Raw genomic sequence first — 18863 nt, forward strand, 5'->3', positions numbered from 1 at the left:
GTCTCTGTGTCTGTCTGCCTCTGGCTCAGCCCTGGGCCTGGTGCAGATAGGCACAGTGACACATGGCTCCCTCTGTGGGGGGACAGACACACAATGATGCCTTTTAGCACAGGGATTGGAAGTGGGGATGGGTACAGGACAGGGTGGAAGTCGGCTCAGGGGAACTGGGAAGATGGGCGCAATATATCCCAATTTAACCCCAGAGGAAGTGAGGAACTAACCACAGTGTGTACCTGTGCCCCAACGCCAAACTAAAAAAATGACCCACCTCTTACACACAAAAAAATGAAGGTTTCTCAAGGGTTCTTTGGGAAGGGGGAAGGTTCTATATGGAACAATCCTGACCCAAAGAACCCTTTGAGCCCTTCAATGGTTCTTTGCAGCTCAATTTTATTTTATTTGAGTAATAATTAAAATATAGGTGCGGCGGCTCATTCAAATATTTTGGGCCGTGGATTAGTCACAGCTCTTTTTGTGCAACCGTGAGAGGGTGTAATTCCAGTTGATGTAATCTGTTGTCTTATGCTATCACATGTTATATGTGACAAAGGCTAGTGATGTGTTCTTGTGAAAGATTCACATATGGCCTTGTGTCAATTCAGAATGATTAACTAAGTCAGTAGTTATCAATAATCTCCTCAGGGACTGTCACGATTCCCACCGAAGGTGGCGCCCCCTCCTGCTCGGGTGGCGCTCGGCGGTCGTCGTCACCGGCCAACTAGCTGCCACTGATTCCCTTTTTGTTTTCCCCCTTTCTGTTATTGTTTGCACCTGTTCTTAGTGGGGGTGATTAGCGGGGCTATATGAGCTAGCTGGCCCGCCTGCTCTTTGTGCGGGATTGTTTATCTGTTGTATGCTTGTGTACACGCTGGTTGTGTTTTTGCGCTAGTGCGTTGGTTTTGCGCCGACTGTGTTTTTTTAATGTTTTTTTTTAGAATATTTTATTTTTGCATTTTCCAATTAAGAACATTCAAAACAAAAGTGAAAAAATGTTAGACAACAAAGGACAAAGTGACGGTAACAGACGAGCGTAATAAAAAATAAAAATTATATATACGGGCATACATAATACATAAAAAACATACATGATACATAAATCATAATAAAATAAATATTAATAATAATAATGAGACATTGATTCATATGGTCACCTGCTGTAAGCTACATATTATACATTACGTGTGAAACATTATATAAGAATTATATAGAGATTCAATCAATGTGGTGTGGGGGGAGATTCTCCATATAGTCAATAAAAGGTTGCCAAATTCTGTAAAATGTCTTTAACTTATTCCTCAAGCAGTAAGTGATTTTCTCCAGTGGGATACAACTATTAACTTCCGATAGCCACATTGCCACTGGTAGGGGGGAATCCGATTTCCATTTCAAGGCAATACATTTCTTGGCAATCGCTAGCAATATTTCTGTTAGCTTTATTGTATGACTTTGCCTAAGATTGGTGTTAGTATAGTTACCCAGTAGGCAGACCTCGGGGTCTAAAGGGAATGCAACCCCGTGGATTGAGGATATGGTATCGCATACCCCCTGCCAGAAACCATGTAGTTTTGAACACTGCCAAGTGGAATGGAGGAATGTTCCTTCATCTGAGCCACATCTAAAACATAGGGAGGAGATATCAGGATTGAACTTGTGCAGTCTAGATGGGGTGATATAGAGCTGATGGAGGAAATTAAACTGGATCAATCTGTATCTGGAGTTCAATGTGGATGTAACACCATCCCTGCATAGGTCACTCCATAGGCCCTCATCAAGATCAATACCCAGATCTTTTTCCCATCTAAGTCGGGGTTTATCTAGCTCAGGCAGTGTTAGTACTGACATTAGAGCATCGTAAACACGGGAAATGGTCTTGAGTAGTGGTTGGTCTGCATGGCAGAATTGTTCAATAGGTGACATCTTAGGTAGGTTCCATTGTCCCTTGAGAGTCACCCTAATAAAGTCTCGTAGTTGTAGGTAGCTAAAGAAGTCCCTGTTAGACAAGTGGTATTTCTGTTTCAGCTGTTCAAAAGACATAAGAACTCCCTCCTCATAACAGTGTTCCAGAAGAGTGATCCCCTTATCAGACCATGGTCTAAAGTTACTATTCTGGAAAAACATAGGGATCAATCTATTGTTCCATAAAGGGGTTTTAGGGGAGAGAAATCCCCCTCGTCCGAACAGCTCATGCAGTTTACACCATGCCAGGACAGAATGTATGATTAAAGGGTTGTCTGTGATGGTTTTTATAGATTTTCTGTCCCATTTGTAAAACAATTCTGCCCCCGTGTCATCATTCATCTCAAGTTTTTCAATGTTCAACCATGAGGGGGAGGGACCATTGTCAAACCTCTGAGCCAGAAACCTAGACTGAGCAGCCCAGTAGTACATTCTAAAATTGGGGAGGTTTAAGCCCCCTTGACTGTAATCCAGGGTCAGTTTGACCAGGCTAACCCTCGGGGTTTTGCCATGCCAGATAAACCGTCTGGTCAGCTTGTCAAGAGAGGAAAAGAATGCTGCGGGCACAGGGATTGGGAGAGATTGAAACAAATATAGAAATCTGGGCAGGATATTCATTTTAATCACATTGATTCTACCCAGTAGGGTGAGAGGCAAGTCCATCCACCTACACAGGTCACCCTCCACCTTCTGCAACAAGCCGGCCAGATTGAGTTTATAGAGGTTGTTCAGGTTACCATCCACCATTATGCCCAAATATGTGAAGCCCAGAGGCGACCATCGAAAAGGAAACTTGTGCTTGATGGTATGATGGTCAAAGACAGACAGCGGTAAGATTTCGCTTTTATCGAAGTTAACCTTATATCCAGAGAAAGAGCTATAACACTGTAGTAGGATCTGCAAGTGAGAGAGGGAGTGTTCTGGGTTTGTTAGAAATAAGATAAGGTCGTCCGCAAAGAGTGATAGTTTATGGGTATGGGGGCCCACCTCAAAGCCATGTATGTCAGGGCACGATCTAATAGCCTCAGCCAACGGTTCGATGGCAAGGGCAAAGAGGTGGGGGCTAATTGGGCAACCTTGTCTGTTCCCCCTATAGAGAGGGAAAGAGGAGGAAGTAATCCCATTGGTAGCAATCCTAGCTTTAGGAGATTTGTAGAGTGATTTTATCAAATTTACAAAAACGGTACCTAAACCAAACTTTTCCAAGACGCGAAAGAGGTATGGCCATTCAACCCTATCAAAGGCCTTTTCAGCGTCGAGGGATACTGCGACACTAGGTTTTTTGTTTTTGTTAGCAAGGTGAATTATATCAAAGAACCTTCTGAGATTATTGGAGGACAGTCTATTAATTATGAAGCCAGTCTGATCTGGGTTGACCAACAGGGGAAGACATGACTCCAGTCTCTTAGATAGCATCTTGGTGACCAGTTTACAATCTGTGTTAAGGAGAGAGGTTGGTCTATAGGAGGCGCACTTTAGCGGGTTTTTCCCTTTCTTGTGGATTACAGTAATCACTGCTTGAGAGAAAGACTCTGGAAAGCAGTTGTCTTCCCCGGCTTTTTTAAGTACCTCCATGAGGTAGGGGACCAACAGCTCCCTAAATTCTTTATAGAACTCTGGAGGGAAGCCATCCTCCCCAGGAGATTTATTAGAAGGTAAGGATTTAATGGCTTCCACCAATTCAGGAACAGAGAAGTTTTCACTCAGGCGCTCTCTGTCTTCCTCTGACAGGCATGGGAGGTTGAGAGAGGAGAGAAAGGAGTCGATCTCCGACAGATCATCGCTTGATTGGGAAGTGTAGAGGTCTTCATAGTATTTCTTAAAGGTATTATTAATTTCGGTAGGGTCGAAAGATATCTCATTAGTAAGGGTTTCTATAGCATTAATTGTCCTCTTACTTTCCTCTGCTTTCAGTTGCCATGCCAGTACTTTGTGAGCTTTCTCTCCAAGCTCGTAATAACGCTGTTTTGATTTAGTGATGGCCCTCTCAGCTTGATATGTGTTCAGAATATTATATTTCAGTTTTTTATTTACCAAAAGCCTATATAGATCTTTAGTCGGGCCTCTTTGGTAGGTTTTCTCCAGCTCAGAGATTTCAGATTCAAGGACATTCAGTTCCGCACCGTATTTTCTCTTCAACCCTTTAGTATAGGAAATGATCTGTCCCCTCAGATAGGCTTTCAATGTGTCCCAAAGAATGAAACTGTCAGGAGCGGAGGGTTTGTTTGTCAAAGTAAAAATATTGATCTGCTCTTTGATAAATGCACAAAATTCTGGTTGCTTTAGGAGTGTAGGATTTAGTCTCCATCTATATGCTCCGTTTACCTTGTTAGGAATGGAGATTGATAATACCAGAGGAGAATGGTCGCTAAGCAATCTGGGGAGATACTCGATATCTAACACTCTATGAAACAGTTGGGTCGATAGTAAAAAGTTATCTATGCGTGTGTGTGTCTTGTGTGGGTGTGAATAAAAAGAGTAGTCCCTATCCTGTGGGTGCAACTGTCTCCAGATGTCTAGTAAATTAAGATCTTTCATGAATGACATGGTGAGCTTGGCGGCTTTGGTAAGAAGGGAGGGTTTATCCGAGGACCTATCAAGGACTGTATCTAAACAAAAATTTAGATCTCCTCCAACCAGTAGCCATCCTGGTGGTGCTTGAGCGACCTGAAGGAAGACATTCTGTATAAACATATGGTCATCGGAGTTAGGAGCATAAATATTCAGCAGGGTCCAAGACTCTGAAAACATATGCCCCTGCACCAAAACAAACCTGCCCGAGGGATCAGAGATGGTGTTGTTGACGCAGAAGGGGATGTGTCTACTTATCAAAATTGCAGTTCCTCTTGCTTTGGAGTTAAAAGAGGGACGCAAAAACTTGTCCTACCCATTCCCTCTTCAATTTCTTGTGTTCGCTGGCTGTAAGATGTGTTTCTTGTAGAAACACAATATCGGCCTTTAATTTCTTAAGGTATGTATAGACTCTTTTCCTTTTAATCGGGCTGTTAAGGCCTTTTACGTTGAATGTGACATATTTTAGTGGATTAAGCATAGGTTGGGTTTGAAATATGTAACCGAATGGAAATCTCTCATATGTAAATAGTCAGGAAATGTTTCAACTTTGGTTTGAACACAGAAGTGACCTATGTGCCTCTTCAGGAAGGAAACAACAATAAACATGGAAAAAAAGGGGGGAAAAAACCCACCCACCCCGATTGTCAGACTAGAACAACAATCCCAACAATCAAACATGAATCCACTTGTAGAGATACGTTGCTGCTCGCTTTCCACCTTACTCTTACTAGCTAAACCTTGGCGTAAACTAAAACCTGCGAGCTCTCTAAATTGAAAACAAACGTTGTGAATAAGCATTTATGGCTGAATAATTACTGCCCACGGTAAGGGCTGCTTGAGTCTCTTTTCGGGAGAGGAGAAACATAAATGGCGGGGAAGCGGTGGGCCTAAACCCACTTATTGCTTCGTCCAGTGGATATTGACTAAACCAAAATATAGTCTCCTGTAAATGTAATAGAACTCACCCCGGGGAAAAACAGTTAGTTGAAAATGTACAAATCAATTATAGCGACCGGATAGCGGGGTAGACGGATCCGATATCAGCAGATCAGTCCAGATAAGAGAAAACAAACAGATTGGATCTTATCCCCCAGAGAGACGGTTTTTCAGTCGCGGTTCGGTTCTTTGAGAAAAGTGAATACTTCTCCCGGTGTGTTGAAGATATGGCATCGGCCTTTGTACTGAACTTTCATCCGCGCAGGGTGGATGAGGTAGCCGGTGATGTTCTTCTCCTTCAGTGCTTTGGCGGCAGGTCTGAACTGCTTGCGACGTCTGGCGAGATCGGCACTCATGTCCGGGAAAAGGCTGACCCTCTTGCCATCGAAGGTGATGTCCCCTTTGGCTCTTGCGAGTTGCAGTATCTTCTCTCTGTCTTGGAAACGGAGGAACCTGACCAGAACTGCACGTGGGGGCTCCTCTGGCCGGGGTTTCGGCGCTGATGTTCTGTGGGCGCGTTCGATTTCCAGCGGCTTGGTGAAGTTGATTATGCCTAGGACATCCGGGATCCATTGAGTGAAGAAGCGGACCGGGTCACGGCCCTCGCTGTCCTCTTTCAATCCCACCACACGGATATTACTGCGTCTGCTCTGGTTCTCCATCTGGTCTACTTTGTTTTTGAGGTAGGCATTATCCTTCTGCAGTTCTATCAGAACCTGGTCATGTCGAGCGACGGTGTCCTCAACTGTGCTAATGCGCATCTCGGCCTCAGTCGTTCTCAGAAGGAGATCATTCATGGAGGATTTCAGGTCGTCGATGGAAGAATGGAGTTCAGCCGATTTCTTGTCAATTTTCATAGAAAGACCTTTGTTACCATCCTGAATTTCCCGGAGGAGAGTAGCCAGCATGTCTTGCGAGGCTGCCGAGAGCAATAGTCTGGAACCGTCGTCTGAGATATGAGGGCTAATGCTAAACTTGCTAGCTGTGGCATTATCGTTGTCTTGGGATTCAACGACGTTTTGGTCGTCCTTCTTGCCTCTCGGTCGGAGGTCCATGGCTCTTTGGGAAGGTAAGTATTTGACAATTTATCAGCCGATGTTAGAATATTGTTTCAACGTTGTTATTTAGGTAATAATAGGATACATTTCAAGAGCTCGGTTTGTCAACGTCTGTTCAGCTCCGCGGCATCACGTGTCTCCGCGCCGACTGTGTTTTCCCCTGTGTTTGGGGCACTTTGTTTTGTGTGCCTGTTTGGGGTGGCTTGTGTTTTTCGCCATTTGGACATTAAAAGCCACTACCCTGTATTCGCTGCTTCCTGCGTTTGATTCCTCACCCACGACGCCCGAGCATTACAGGGACCCACAGCCATTCCAGTGCTGGCACACCTGATTTAATTTGTTAATAAAACACAATAATAACTGCAATTGAATTTTAACAATATAATATGGCTAGTAAACCAGAATAATGGAATTTTAACAATATAATATGGCTAGTAAACCAGAATAATGGAATTTTAACAATATAATATGGCTAGTAAACCAGAATAAAAACCACGCTACGGTTCTACAAAGAACCTTTGAGATTGAGAAAGGTCCTTTTTTGGTGCCACTGTATATAGAATCTTTTTTCATGGTTCTTTATAAAACCTTAAAAAAAAAAGTTCCATATAGCACCAAAAAGGGTTCCACTATGGTTACAACCCTTGGTTGGTTCTATAAAGAACTTTTCTCAATCTAAAGGTTTGTAGAACTGTACAGTTTAAAAAAAATTTTGGCTTACTAGCCATATTATATTGTTAAAATTCCATCCAACTACCATCCATAATTACTATCCTCCCCATCCTCCCCCACTCCTTTTTTCTATCTATCCATCCATCCAATCCATCCATCCATCCATCCACACCACTCCTCCATCGCTCCCCTTACCCCGGTACTCACGTCTCCTCTCGGTGACGTGCAGCAGGCCAGCGGTGTGTCCAGGAAGCCCTCCCTCCTCTTCCCCCACTGGGTTGTGGTACAACTCCTTGGAAAGGTCCCCTGAGCTGGAAGGCTTCAGCAACTTCTGGATGTCTTTATTGGGCTCTGTGGTGGCAAACACACACACACACACACACACACACACACACACACACACACAGAGAAACAGTGGGAGAGAGCAAATGAGACAGGTAAGAGTGAGTGTTCATTGTCATTGTCTAGCCCTTCCTGCATCCATGATCTCCTTTTATTCATGCTTGGCAGGTGTGTTTTGTGATGCATTTACGCTGTGTGCTGGTAATCATATTTAGCCGCTGTGCATCTCGCCTCAGGAAGCAGAGCGTGACTAACAGGCTATTTTGGGTGACCATGCCTATCCATCTTCTCCTGAGGATGTCTTATGTGACATTTGTTTATGGACCCACCCTGCTGTGCACAATGCTGTATAACACACACACACACACTTGCACACATACGTGCACACATACAGTGGGGAGAACAAGTATTTGATACACTGCCGAGGTCTGTAATTTTTATCATAGGTACACTTCAACTGTGAGAGAACCAATCTAAAACAAAAATCCAGAAAATCACATTGTATGATTTTAAGAAAATAATTACAATTTTATTGTATGACATAAGTATTTGATACATCAGAAAAGCAGAACTTAATATTTGGTACAGAAACCTTTGTTTGCAATTATAGAGATCATACGTTTCCTGTAGTTCTTGACCAGGGTTGCACACACTGCAGCAGGGATTTTGGCCTACTCCTCCATACAGACCTTCTCCAGATCCTTCAGGTTTCGGGGCTGTCGCTGGGTAATACGGACTTTCAGCTCCCTCCAAAGATTTTCTATTGGGTTCAGGTCTGGAGACTGGCTAGGCCACTCCAGGACCTTGAGATGCTTCTTACGGAACCACTCCTTAGTTGCCCTGGCTGTGTGTTTCAGGTCGTTGTCATGCTGGAAGACCTAGCCATGACCAATCTTCAATGCTCTTACTGAGGGAAGGAGGTTGTTGGCCAAGATCTCACGATACATGGCCCCATCCATCCTCCCCTCAATACGGTGCAGTCATCCTGTCCCCTTTGCAGAAAAGCATCCCCAAATAATGTTTCCACCTCCATGCTTCACGGTGTCGTGTCTTTGGGGTACCATTAAACTGAAGACATGTTTATCAATTAACTCCCTGTAATTATTATCACGCGATTAAACTGATTAATCGTTTAATTGTAATTAACTAGGAGATCGGGGAACCAAGGAGAATATTCAGATTACAAAGTCATAATTTTCCTAATATAACTTTCCTATATTATAATATAGGCCGATTATCTTCTGGTTTAAATGGTGTATTTTACCTCGCGTTCAGTCTCATTCCAAACGTCGTAAATTGTTGTATCTGCACGAACCCAGTCTTTACTAAAATCATCCATACATCAATTGTCTTAAAATCATTTATTTACTACACTAAGTAATTAACAGAAAACATACAAACAGTAATTATCGTCACAAAGGATTGGTATAGTAATGTGCCCTAATGGCTAACAGGCATGGCTGGTCTGTTAGACAATGGGTCATAAACGGTCAGCTGAGAAGGTACACAGACTTCATTAATATTAACAATTGACAATTGAAGGCTCGCTCATTCGGGAACAATTGCAATCAATATATATTTACGCTCATGTGTCGTCGGGATCCTTGTTCGAGCGTCGTTCTGATGGAGAGTTCTCTCTCTCTCTCTCTCTCTCGGTTAGAATGGATCTTTCAAAGCGACATTCATTAATGTCGTCATAGAATGGATGTTTCGTTGGTCTTCGCGTTCGATGATATAATTTACTTAGCTGCAGACTAATAATGAATATCAAAGACTTGTTCTTATTCTGTCAGTATCAATAGTCTAAAAGTTAACCACGTGGTATAGTTCACTTTCAGTAGAGGAATTGGATGGTAAAACCTATTGGCCATGGAGTGGAGGCCTGGTCTGGAGAAATGTAGCTCAGGGTATAGTTTTATAGTGACCCTTGAACAGGCTTGTCAAATGATGCCTGGTCCTGTCTGTGTCCCTTGGGGGCGTGCCGATGGCTGAGTGAAGCTTGGTACAGAAATCCAATTCTATCACATTAACATCAGTACATAGCATCTCAATGTATTACAAATAGCTTTATCCTTATTAATACATTTTATACAACCATTATGATGCAAGTCTCAAGCTGAGGCTATTATATAAACAGTTTTATGGTAATATGGCTATATTGTCTCTTCTGAGTATCACAAAATTGTACCAAGCGGACCAGTTCGTAGCTGGATTCTTCACCAATCTTCCATACCTTCTCCAGAACACAAATGTCGCTTGGCTCCCCAATTCTGTGAGTTGGAAGAATTTCCTGTGTCTCTCTATGGGCCATGTGGCCAGAGACTCTCCTGGAATTTTACCACTACTTCACACAGGGACTGGGTGGGGGAAGGTAGGTTGGGGGATGGTGCAAAAAGGGGGGGAGGGGGTCAACTGTCCTCCCTGTACTCAAAGAGGCCAACGTCATGATAACGGTTGGGATGGTGTTCTTGGGGTTGTACTCAACCTTTTTCTTCCTCCAAACACGGCGAGTGGAGTTTAGACCAAAAAGCTATATTTTTGTCTCATCAGACCACATGACCTTCTCCCATTCCTCCTCTGGATCATCCAGATGGTCATTGGCAAACTTCAGACGGGCCTGGACATGCGCTGGCTTGAGCAGGGGGACCTTGCGTGCGCTGCAGGATTTTAATCCATGACGGCGTAGTGTGTTACTAATGGTTTTCTTTGAGACTGTGGTCCCAGCTCTCTTCAGGTCATTGACCAGGTCCTGCCGTGTAGTTCTGGGCTGATCCCTCACCTTCCTCATGATCATTGATGCCCCACGAGGTGAGATCTTGCATGGAGCCCCAGACCGAGGGTGATTGACCGTCATCTTGAACTTCTTCCATTTTCAAATAATTGCGCCAACAGTTGTTGCCTTCTCACCAAGCTGCTTGCCTATTGTCCTGTAGCCCATCCCAGCCTTGTGCAGGTCTACAATTTATCCCTGATGTCCTTACACAGCTCTCTGGTCTTGGCCATTGTGGAGAGGTTGGCGTCTGTTTGATTGAGTGTGTGGACAGGTGTCTTTTATACAGGTAACGAGTTCAAACAGGTGCAGTTAATACAGGTAATGAGTGGAGAACAGGAGGGCTTCTTAAAGAAAAACTAACAGGTCTGTGAGAGCAAGAATTCTTACTGGTTGGTAGGTGATCAAATACTTATGTCATGCAATAAAATGCAAATTAATTACTTAAAAATCATACAATGTGATTTTCTGGATTTTTGTTTTAGATTCCGTCTCTCACAGTTGAAGTGTACCTATGATAAAAATTACAGCCCTCTACATGCTTTGTAAGTAGGAAAACCTGCAAAATCGGCAGTGTATCAAATACCTGTTCTCCACACTGTACGTGAATAAACACGCGCACATGCGCACACACACACACACACACACACACACACACACACACACACACACACACAGTAAATAAACACTTCATAAAATACCAGTATTGGCATTTGGGTTGCAACAGAAAGAATATAATCACCAATCTAGAATTTCAAAATGTGTTGAAAAATCAATAATTATTACGTTTTCTGCAATATAACCCCCAGTGTACATTTCAAAGTGGAAGATTCTGTTTTTATAGCATTTCAATTGTCAGATGAGAAACCGTTTGTCTTACTTGTTCTATTTTCAGATATCTTGGTGCTCCTGTCTTTCTACAGAGCCTGTTTCACTGTCCTGTGCTGTGCTTTGCTCACAGGGAAAAGAGAATGTGTGTTGTTATGTAAAAGGTTGTCCTGTGACAGTAGCTCTACTGTTTCAGTTTCACTACCTCCGTTTCAATGAACCACTGCCTCAGAGCCTCCCTATACTCACTCACATGTTTTATTTAAAGAGTTAAAACTCTGAAAGTCTCATTTTATCCACTTCACTAAACCTTTTTACTGTGGTTCTCTATCCCTTTATTTCCCCTCTCATTTCAGAGTTCAGGTTTTTATCCCTTTGGACTGCAATTATCACAGGGCCGCCATTCTGTGTAGCTTTTCAAAGAGGCTAAGGGGATGAAATGGCACCAAAATGAGATTATCAAAGTTCATATTACTCTTCTACCAGGCTCACACAGTTAAATGATCCACTTCCTATTGAATAACTCCCTCACATCTAGTGTAATATTTAGTGTAATAGGAGGGTTTGAACAGGAGGTTAACCATGAGTACTGATGATAATCTACAGTAACATTAATCCCCAGGTTATTACATCACCTACTGTATCTACATTAACTCTGAATAACTCTGTTCCCTTTCCTTAACACTGCATGCTGTGGGTTTTACCATAGACAGGTTTACACATACACTCCCTGTTTTATCTAGAAATAAATGTAGTATGCACAGTATCTATGTTCTGTGTGTGTGTGTGTGTGTGTGTGTGTGTGTGTGTGTGTGTGTGTGTGTGTGTGTGTGTGTGTGTGTGTGTTTGAATGTATGACGTTGTGTGTAACGGTAATTTAGATCTCCTCCAGTGTGTGTGAGTCATGTACAGACAGTGATGGAAAGAGACTTATGTGGATGTGCTTGTGTACTAGGCCAAGTTGGACATTCAATTAGGTTTAAATTGAAAATGGCTGTCTCATCTGATGTTCTGAGACAACACATTCCTTGGAGGAAGACCACATTCCACCAGGCTCTGAGTCATGGAATATTATCCAGGGAGCTGAGGTGTATCTTAGAAGACTCACAAACCAACACACAGCCACATACAGAGACCTCTAGTCTCTCTCACACATACCTATATACACCTAAACATTCGGTAAACTCATATGCACAGTCATCTACAGAACACACTCCCCACTCTAGTAGAAATCCATACACACTTGATCAAACTATCACACATTCACACACACATGCAAGTGTACACGCACACCCACCCACCCACCCACCCACACTTCTCAGGGTGGTGTCCTGTACTAACTCTAGCCCATCCAAAAGCTCCTTAACAGCTTCTACCCCCAAGCCATTAGACTCCTGAACAGCTAATCAAATGGCTACCTAGATTATTTGCATTGCCCCTCCCACCCCCTCTACGCTGCTGCTACACTCTGTTATTATCTATGCACAGTCACTTTAACTCTACCTACATGTACATATTACCTCAATTACCTTGACTAACATGTGCCCCCGCACGTTGACTCTGTACCGGTACCCCCTGTATATAGCCTCCACATTCACTCTGTACCGGTACCCCCTGTATATAGCCTCCACACTGACTCTGTATATAGCCTCCACACTGACTCTGTATATAGCCTCCACACTGACTCTGTATATAGCCTCCACACTGACTCTGTATATAGCCTCCATATAGTAATTAAAGAGCAGCAGTAAATAACAATTATTCTTTTTTTAGTCGTTTTTTTTCTTATCTATTTTTTACTTAACACCTATTTTTCTTAAAACTGCATTGTTGGTTGAGGGCTTGTAAGTAAGCATTTCACTGTAAGGTCTACACCTGTTGTATTCGGCATATGTGACAAATAGAATTTGATTTGATCTCCAGATTCCTCTGAGTCATGCGGCACATTGCCACCTCACTGACTCTGCAGCAACAAGCGTTAGCGCAGAACACAGCAGACAGGGAGGAGAGGGGGATGGAGATAGGTGAGAAAGGAGAGAGGGACAGCGGGATGAAGGTGTGGGTGAAAAGAGGAGAGAGATAGATGAGAAAGTAGCAGCAGGAGCGTTCTAGAGGTTAACATCCTCCCTGCTGGGCTGCCCTCCCCGAGCCCTCTGTTGGACATCATCATCATGTTGTCCCTCAGACTGCACAATCACTGTGGAAACATCCACATCCTTAGGAATGGAGAAGAGCATCTTTGGCACAGATTGTGTGTGTGTGTCACACACAGAGAAGGGTGTGGCATTTCAAAGGGTTGGCAAAGCAAGTCACAGACTAAAAATGATGGATTCCCATTTCACCCTGGATACAAGGCTTGCTGTTGGCTATCGATTTATTTTTTGCAGCGAGGGTCCAAACAAGCTGACAGAATACAGCTCCACTTTCCCTTCTCTATAATGAGGTGGTGATACTATTTACCGTTTGCTACTTCATTCCCCATATCTGTTACCCCCCTCTGTCTGTCACTCTGCCTCATAGTCACACAATTAATGTTTACGCCAGTGGAGGCTGCTGAGGGGAGGATGGCTCACAATAATGGATGGAATGGATACCATTCCACCCATTCCACTCCAGCTATTACCACAGGCCCATCCTCCCCAATTAAGGTGCCACCAACCTCCTGTGGTTTACGCCTCATATCAGTTGCAAAGTGTAGTCGGGTACATGCTTTACGTGCATAGACGCACACATAGTATTCAATCAAAGTGTAGTAGGGATTTTCAAGGTGAATAAAAAAGAAAAGCAGTCACAGATGACGTCAATCAAAATCAATCTGGTTTAACACAACTCCTCCAGAACAGAAGCAGAGAGCATCTTCTAATCTCACAGCACCAATGTTCCGTAAACACCCACTGAGAGGCTTGTAGGAAGTCACAAAATCAGCTGCTACAGGATCACACAGTGTCACAGAATACAATAACAGTCAGTGTCCTCTGTCCTTGTACCTCCAGTCTGGCGTCAATCACTATCAACAGATATGAGAACAATCCATAACATTCCGTATCAGGTCTAGTGACCATCAAACCATACACAAATGAGTGTCTGAAGCAGAACACTGGAAATCTTGTGTATTAGCCAGCATAAAAGGAAAACATATATATATATATATGCTAAGCACTATGTAAAATGAACTTTATTTATTTTAAATATTCCCATGACACAAAGGCACATCATAGTATGAAAGGCACATCACAGTATGTAATGCCTTGCTTCCTTTATTTTGTTAGCCACCAAGTATTATTGTACATGGCACATGTCAATGTTGATACTGTAAATATGTGTACTGTAAGAATGCTCTAGAATGAGATGGATCTGCTAGGTATTGCGGTGGTAGTGACATATGAGGAGACTCATTGGACTCATTGACTAAACCAGCTACTGTACATATGTGGCTCTGGGGACTGAGGCTGCATGTGTCTTTGTCCTTAGTGGGTCAGACATAAATCCTAGATGAATAAGTATCAGTCCTACATGGTCTAGGGTAAATGTGTCAGTGAGTCGGGTAGCTAGCCTAGCCACCTAACGTGCCTCGCAACCTGAGACACTTTTCAAAAGAGAGGACTGTTAATCTGTTTCTCAATACTCTGGAATGTCTTATTGTACAATCCTACTGATCATACGAAAGCAATAAACTTAACCTAGCTGACTGCAGAGATCTGAATGAGCTGACACTACCTCAGAGTCTTCTTGACCCAGTGTGCCCTACTGTAAATGCCTACTGACTGAGCACTCTGAGCACCATCTGTACACAGTATGATTAATGGGACATGGTGAACACACCACCAGCCAACAGTGAAAGGACTGGAGTGTGCTGTTTGAAAGGCCAATCTTTCAGGCTTCGGCTCACACTGCTCCTAGCAATCACGCATGACTTCCTCTGAATCAGGTTCACACACACACACACCACAACAGTTTAATCAAACTCAACATATCGGTTCAATAAAATCAATCTTCTTTCAACAGTAAAGGCAACAGGAAGTAAGTCTCTCCACACCCTTCTCCCAACATACTGTTATTTCTCTCTAACACTCATCCTTTTTTCCTTTATCACAGATAACAATCCATCCAACAGGAAATTATGTTGCTATGATCTGTTATATCAATGTCATTAAGGTATTGTGTCTAACTGATACCATACAAATCATATCTTGTTTATCACATCTTATAAACTACATTGTGTCAACACAGGGTACTGAAATAGCTCTACACACAACATCCTCCATATCTGAAAACAGCAACATGAACATGTGTTCATCTTCCTTTCTTTCCCAACCATGTCATCAACATGTAAGCATTCATTAACACTTTATATATTCTCCAATTCAGACCTGTAGAAACATCCACCTCTATCTTATTTCCATCCTTAATGTTGGCTACTGTTTCCTCTACTCTACAGTATCATCCACAGTCCACTGATGTGCACTGCATGTGGGCTAATAGATTAACAGAAACCACTGATAAGAGAATTAACTACACTAATATACTAATATATAGTCAAAGCTGGCAGAGTACATGACTTAACTAACATAACCATCTAGGCTGCTACAGTATATGTCTGGGGGAAAACACAGCACCTATTCTCAGAAACCAAGTCTGGGCTAACAGTGAATTTAAATGTGACAATAGAGTAAAAGAGGCTGGTATGATAGACTACCATGAAGACATAACATAGAGTGAGTCTGGAAAGACATGGTGATGAACAGTCTGGTCTAGGCTGATGGATTCTATGCTAACAGTGAATAACATAAAGCTGCACCTACCTGGGCTCCCTGCCCCTCCCTGTGCCTCCATGCAGCCGAGCCGAGAGTGCCGTGCTGTCTATCACAACAGCATGGGAGTGGGGGAGACAGACTGAGAGAGTGAGATGGAGGGAGAGAGAGGTATGCCAGCTCTCGTTTACCACAGCATCCGACTCCAGCTGCACTCCTTTTTTACTCCTCTGTCGTTCTTTTCCTCACTGCCTGGTGCTCATCCCTGCTCAGTGCTCTCTCACACACTCACCAGCCTGCCCAATACAGACGTGAGAACACAGTGAGTTCACCGCTCTGCTGCCCTGCCTGCCTCACAGAGAGAGAGAGAGAGAGAGAGAGAGAGAGAGAGAACAGCAATGTTCTATAAGCACATTATGAAAGAGCTCGGCGAATGCAGAATACAGAGAGATCTAGAGAGAGGGAGAAAAAGAGGGGGGGATAGTGAGAAAGTGAGAGAGAGCAGGATGGGCACACTGGCAGACTGCCCAGATTGAGAGAGAGAGGGGGGCTGTAGGAGGGGTGTTGGTGGGGATTTGGATAAAGGGAAGGAGGGGAGAGTTGGATACACCACATGGGTGGTGGAGAGTATCACAGTCACTATGAGTGTGAGTGTGAGCGTGTGTGTGCCAATGACTGCATATATGAATGGACAAAGTCACTGATCACATGACACCATGCAATCCTATGTGAAGACTCAATGGCAAAATGAAGTCAATTAAGATGGCATATCATGGAGACATAACATGCGCAGTTTGAGCTACTCAAGGAAGTGGAGCTACTCCAGCTTGCTCAGTGCTGTCCCCTCTAAATGGGCTTCCGAGTGGTACAGCGGTCTAAGGCACTGCATCTCACTGCTAGAGGTGTCACTACAGACACCCTGTTTCGAATCCAGCTTGTATCACAACTGGCTGTGATTGGGAGTCCCATAGGGCGGCACACAATTGGCCCAGCGTTGTCCGGCTTTGGCTGGTGTAGGCCGTCATTGTAAATAAGAATTTGTTCCTAACTGACTTGCCTAGTTAAATTTAAAAAAAGGAGAAACTCAAGTTGAAGGCTGACTGTGGTACAGCAGGCTGCCATTGGCAATTCAATTATCCTTTTACCTTCTTCTCAGCAACTAAATTATCCTTATACTTTCTTCTCTGTGTGATTTTAAAGTAATACTGTACATCTGGTGTATTAAAGGCAACTATTGGTACCATGATTATTTACACAAAGATTCCCATTTTTCTGCAAACAATGCCTGCAGTACCGCAGTTGGCCTTAAACATCTGCGGCTTCAATGAGAGGGGGCAGTCGTTCTCCACTGGTGTATGCGAATGTGCATACACCTTATTAGGTAAAGATCTTAACACTCCAGTTTTAAGCCTTGTCCCACAGAAGCATAAAAATAGGATGATTAAGCACAGGACAACAGTACTGAAAATGATTTACTCTAGTAGAGGGACGGGGCAGAGAGAGAGACGGCACTATACCCATTTGCCTTTGGAAATGTGGATACAGATGTAAGATCTTAATTTGATCACCCTGTTGCAGGAGAACTTCCCTGCAATGTAGGAATTATAAAACTTTTAGTGTATTTGAGGTTTGAAAAGGCTTCTGAAGTTTGTAATTTCCACTTTGAAATTTCAGACTTGATTTTCCATTACGAAAACTGTATTAACCCCAACAAAAAGGTCAATTTATTATAATCCACATAATAATTCACATTTCCTTTTGCTGCAGGATTATTTTCCTGCTGTAGCTAATTGGCTCAAATTAATATCTTACAACAGTACATCACTCTCAAACATACAGTACCTTTCAAAAGTTTGGACACACCTACTCATTACTCATCCCATCTGGTTTGCGCTTAGTGGGACTATCATTTGTTTTTCAACAGGACAATGACCCAACACAGCTCCAGGCTGTGTACGTGCTATTTGACATAGAAAGAGAGTGATGGAGTGCTACATCAGATGATCTGGTCTCCACAAATCACCCGACGTCAATCCAATTGAGATGGTTTGGGATGAGTTGGACCGCAGAGTGAAGGAAAAGCAGCCAACAAGTGCTCAGTATATGTGTGAACTCCTTCAAGACTGTTGGAAAAGCATTCCAGGTGAAGCTGGTTGAGAGAATGCCAAGAATGTGCAAAGCTGTCATCAAGGCAAAGGGTGGCTACTTTGAAAAATCTAAAATGTAACACTTTCTGGGTTACTGCATGATTCCATGTGTTATTTTATAGTTTTGATCATCTTCACTACTATTCTACAATGTAGAAAATAGTAAAAATAAAGAACAACCCTTGTATGAGTAGGTGTGTCCATACTTTTGACTAGTACTGTAGGTGCAGGAGACAAACCATGGATGGATGGACACACGTGTTTGGTCTGATGCGAGTGTGTCAAATCAAATCAAATCGTATTTGTCACATGCTTCGTAAAAAACAGGTGTAGACTAACAGTGATATGCTTATTTCCCAACAGAAAAATATAACAATACTAGAAAAATTATGGATTAAAAACGAGAAATAAATACACAATGAGTAACGATATCTTTGCTATATTCACAGCGTATCAGTACCAAGCCATTGTGCAGGGGTACGAGGTAATTGAGGTAGATACAGTATATACATATAGGTAGGGGTAAAGTTACTAGGCAACAGGATAAATAATAAGCAGTAGCAGCAGAGTATGTGAGTCAAAACCGTTAATGCAAAAGGGTGTCAATGCAGATAGTCCGGATAGCCATTTGGGTAACTATTTATGAGTCTTATGGTTTGGGGGTAGAAGCTTTTAAGGGTCCTGTTGGTTCCAGATTTTGCACCGGTACTGATTGCCATGCTGTAGCAGTGAGAACAGTCTATGACTTGGGTGGCTGGTCTTCGAGAATTTTTAGGGCCTTCCTCTGACACCATCTGGTATACAGGTCCTGGATGGCAGGGAGTTCAGC

The 18863-nt window shown here is 43.0% G+C and overlaps 1 protein-coding gene across 3 annotated transcripts in view; it reads right to left on the reverse strand.

The window, feature by feature from the left end:
- Positions 1-18863, reverse strand: part of dbnd1 (Dysbindin domain-containing protein 1) — a 43469-nt gene that overhangs the window by 21674 nt on the left and 2932 nt on the right. Inside the window, exons 2-3 of one of the 3 annotated variants that reach the window (XM_014175703.2) lie at positions 15939-16183; positions 7392-7547 (exon numbers count right to left, since the gene is read on the reverse strand). In XM_014175703.2, the coding sequence (XP_014031178.1) occupies positions 7392-7547; positions 15939-15969 (187 nt within the window). In that variant the 5' untranslated portion in view covers positions 15970-16183. 3 annotated transcript variants of the gene reach the window in all.

Source organism: Salmo salar, chromosome ssa26, assembly GCF_905237065.1.
Source record: "Salmo salar chromosome ssa26, Ssal_v3.1, whole genome shotgun sequence".
In the NCBI taxonomy this organism is placed as follows: domain Eukaryota; kingdom Metazoa; phylum Chordata; class Actinopteri; order Salmoniformes; family Salmonidae; genus Salmo; species Salmo salar.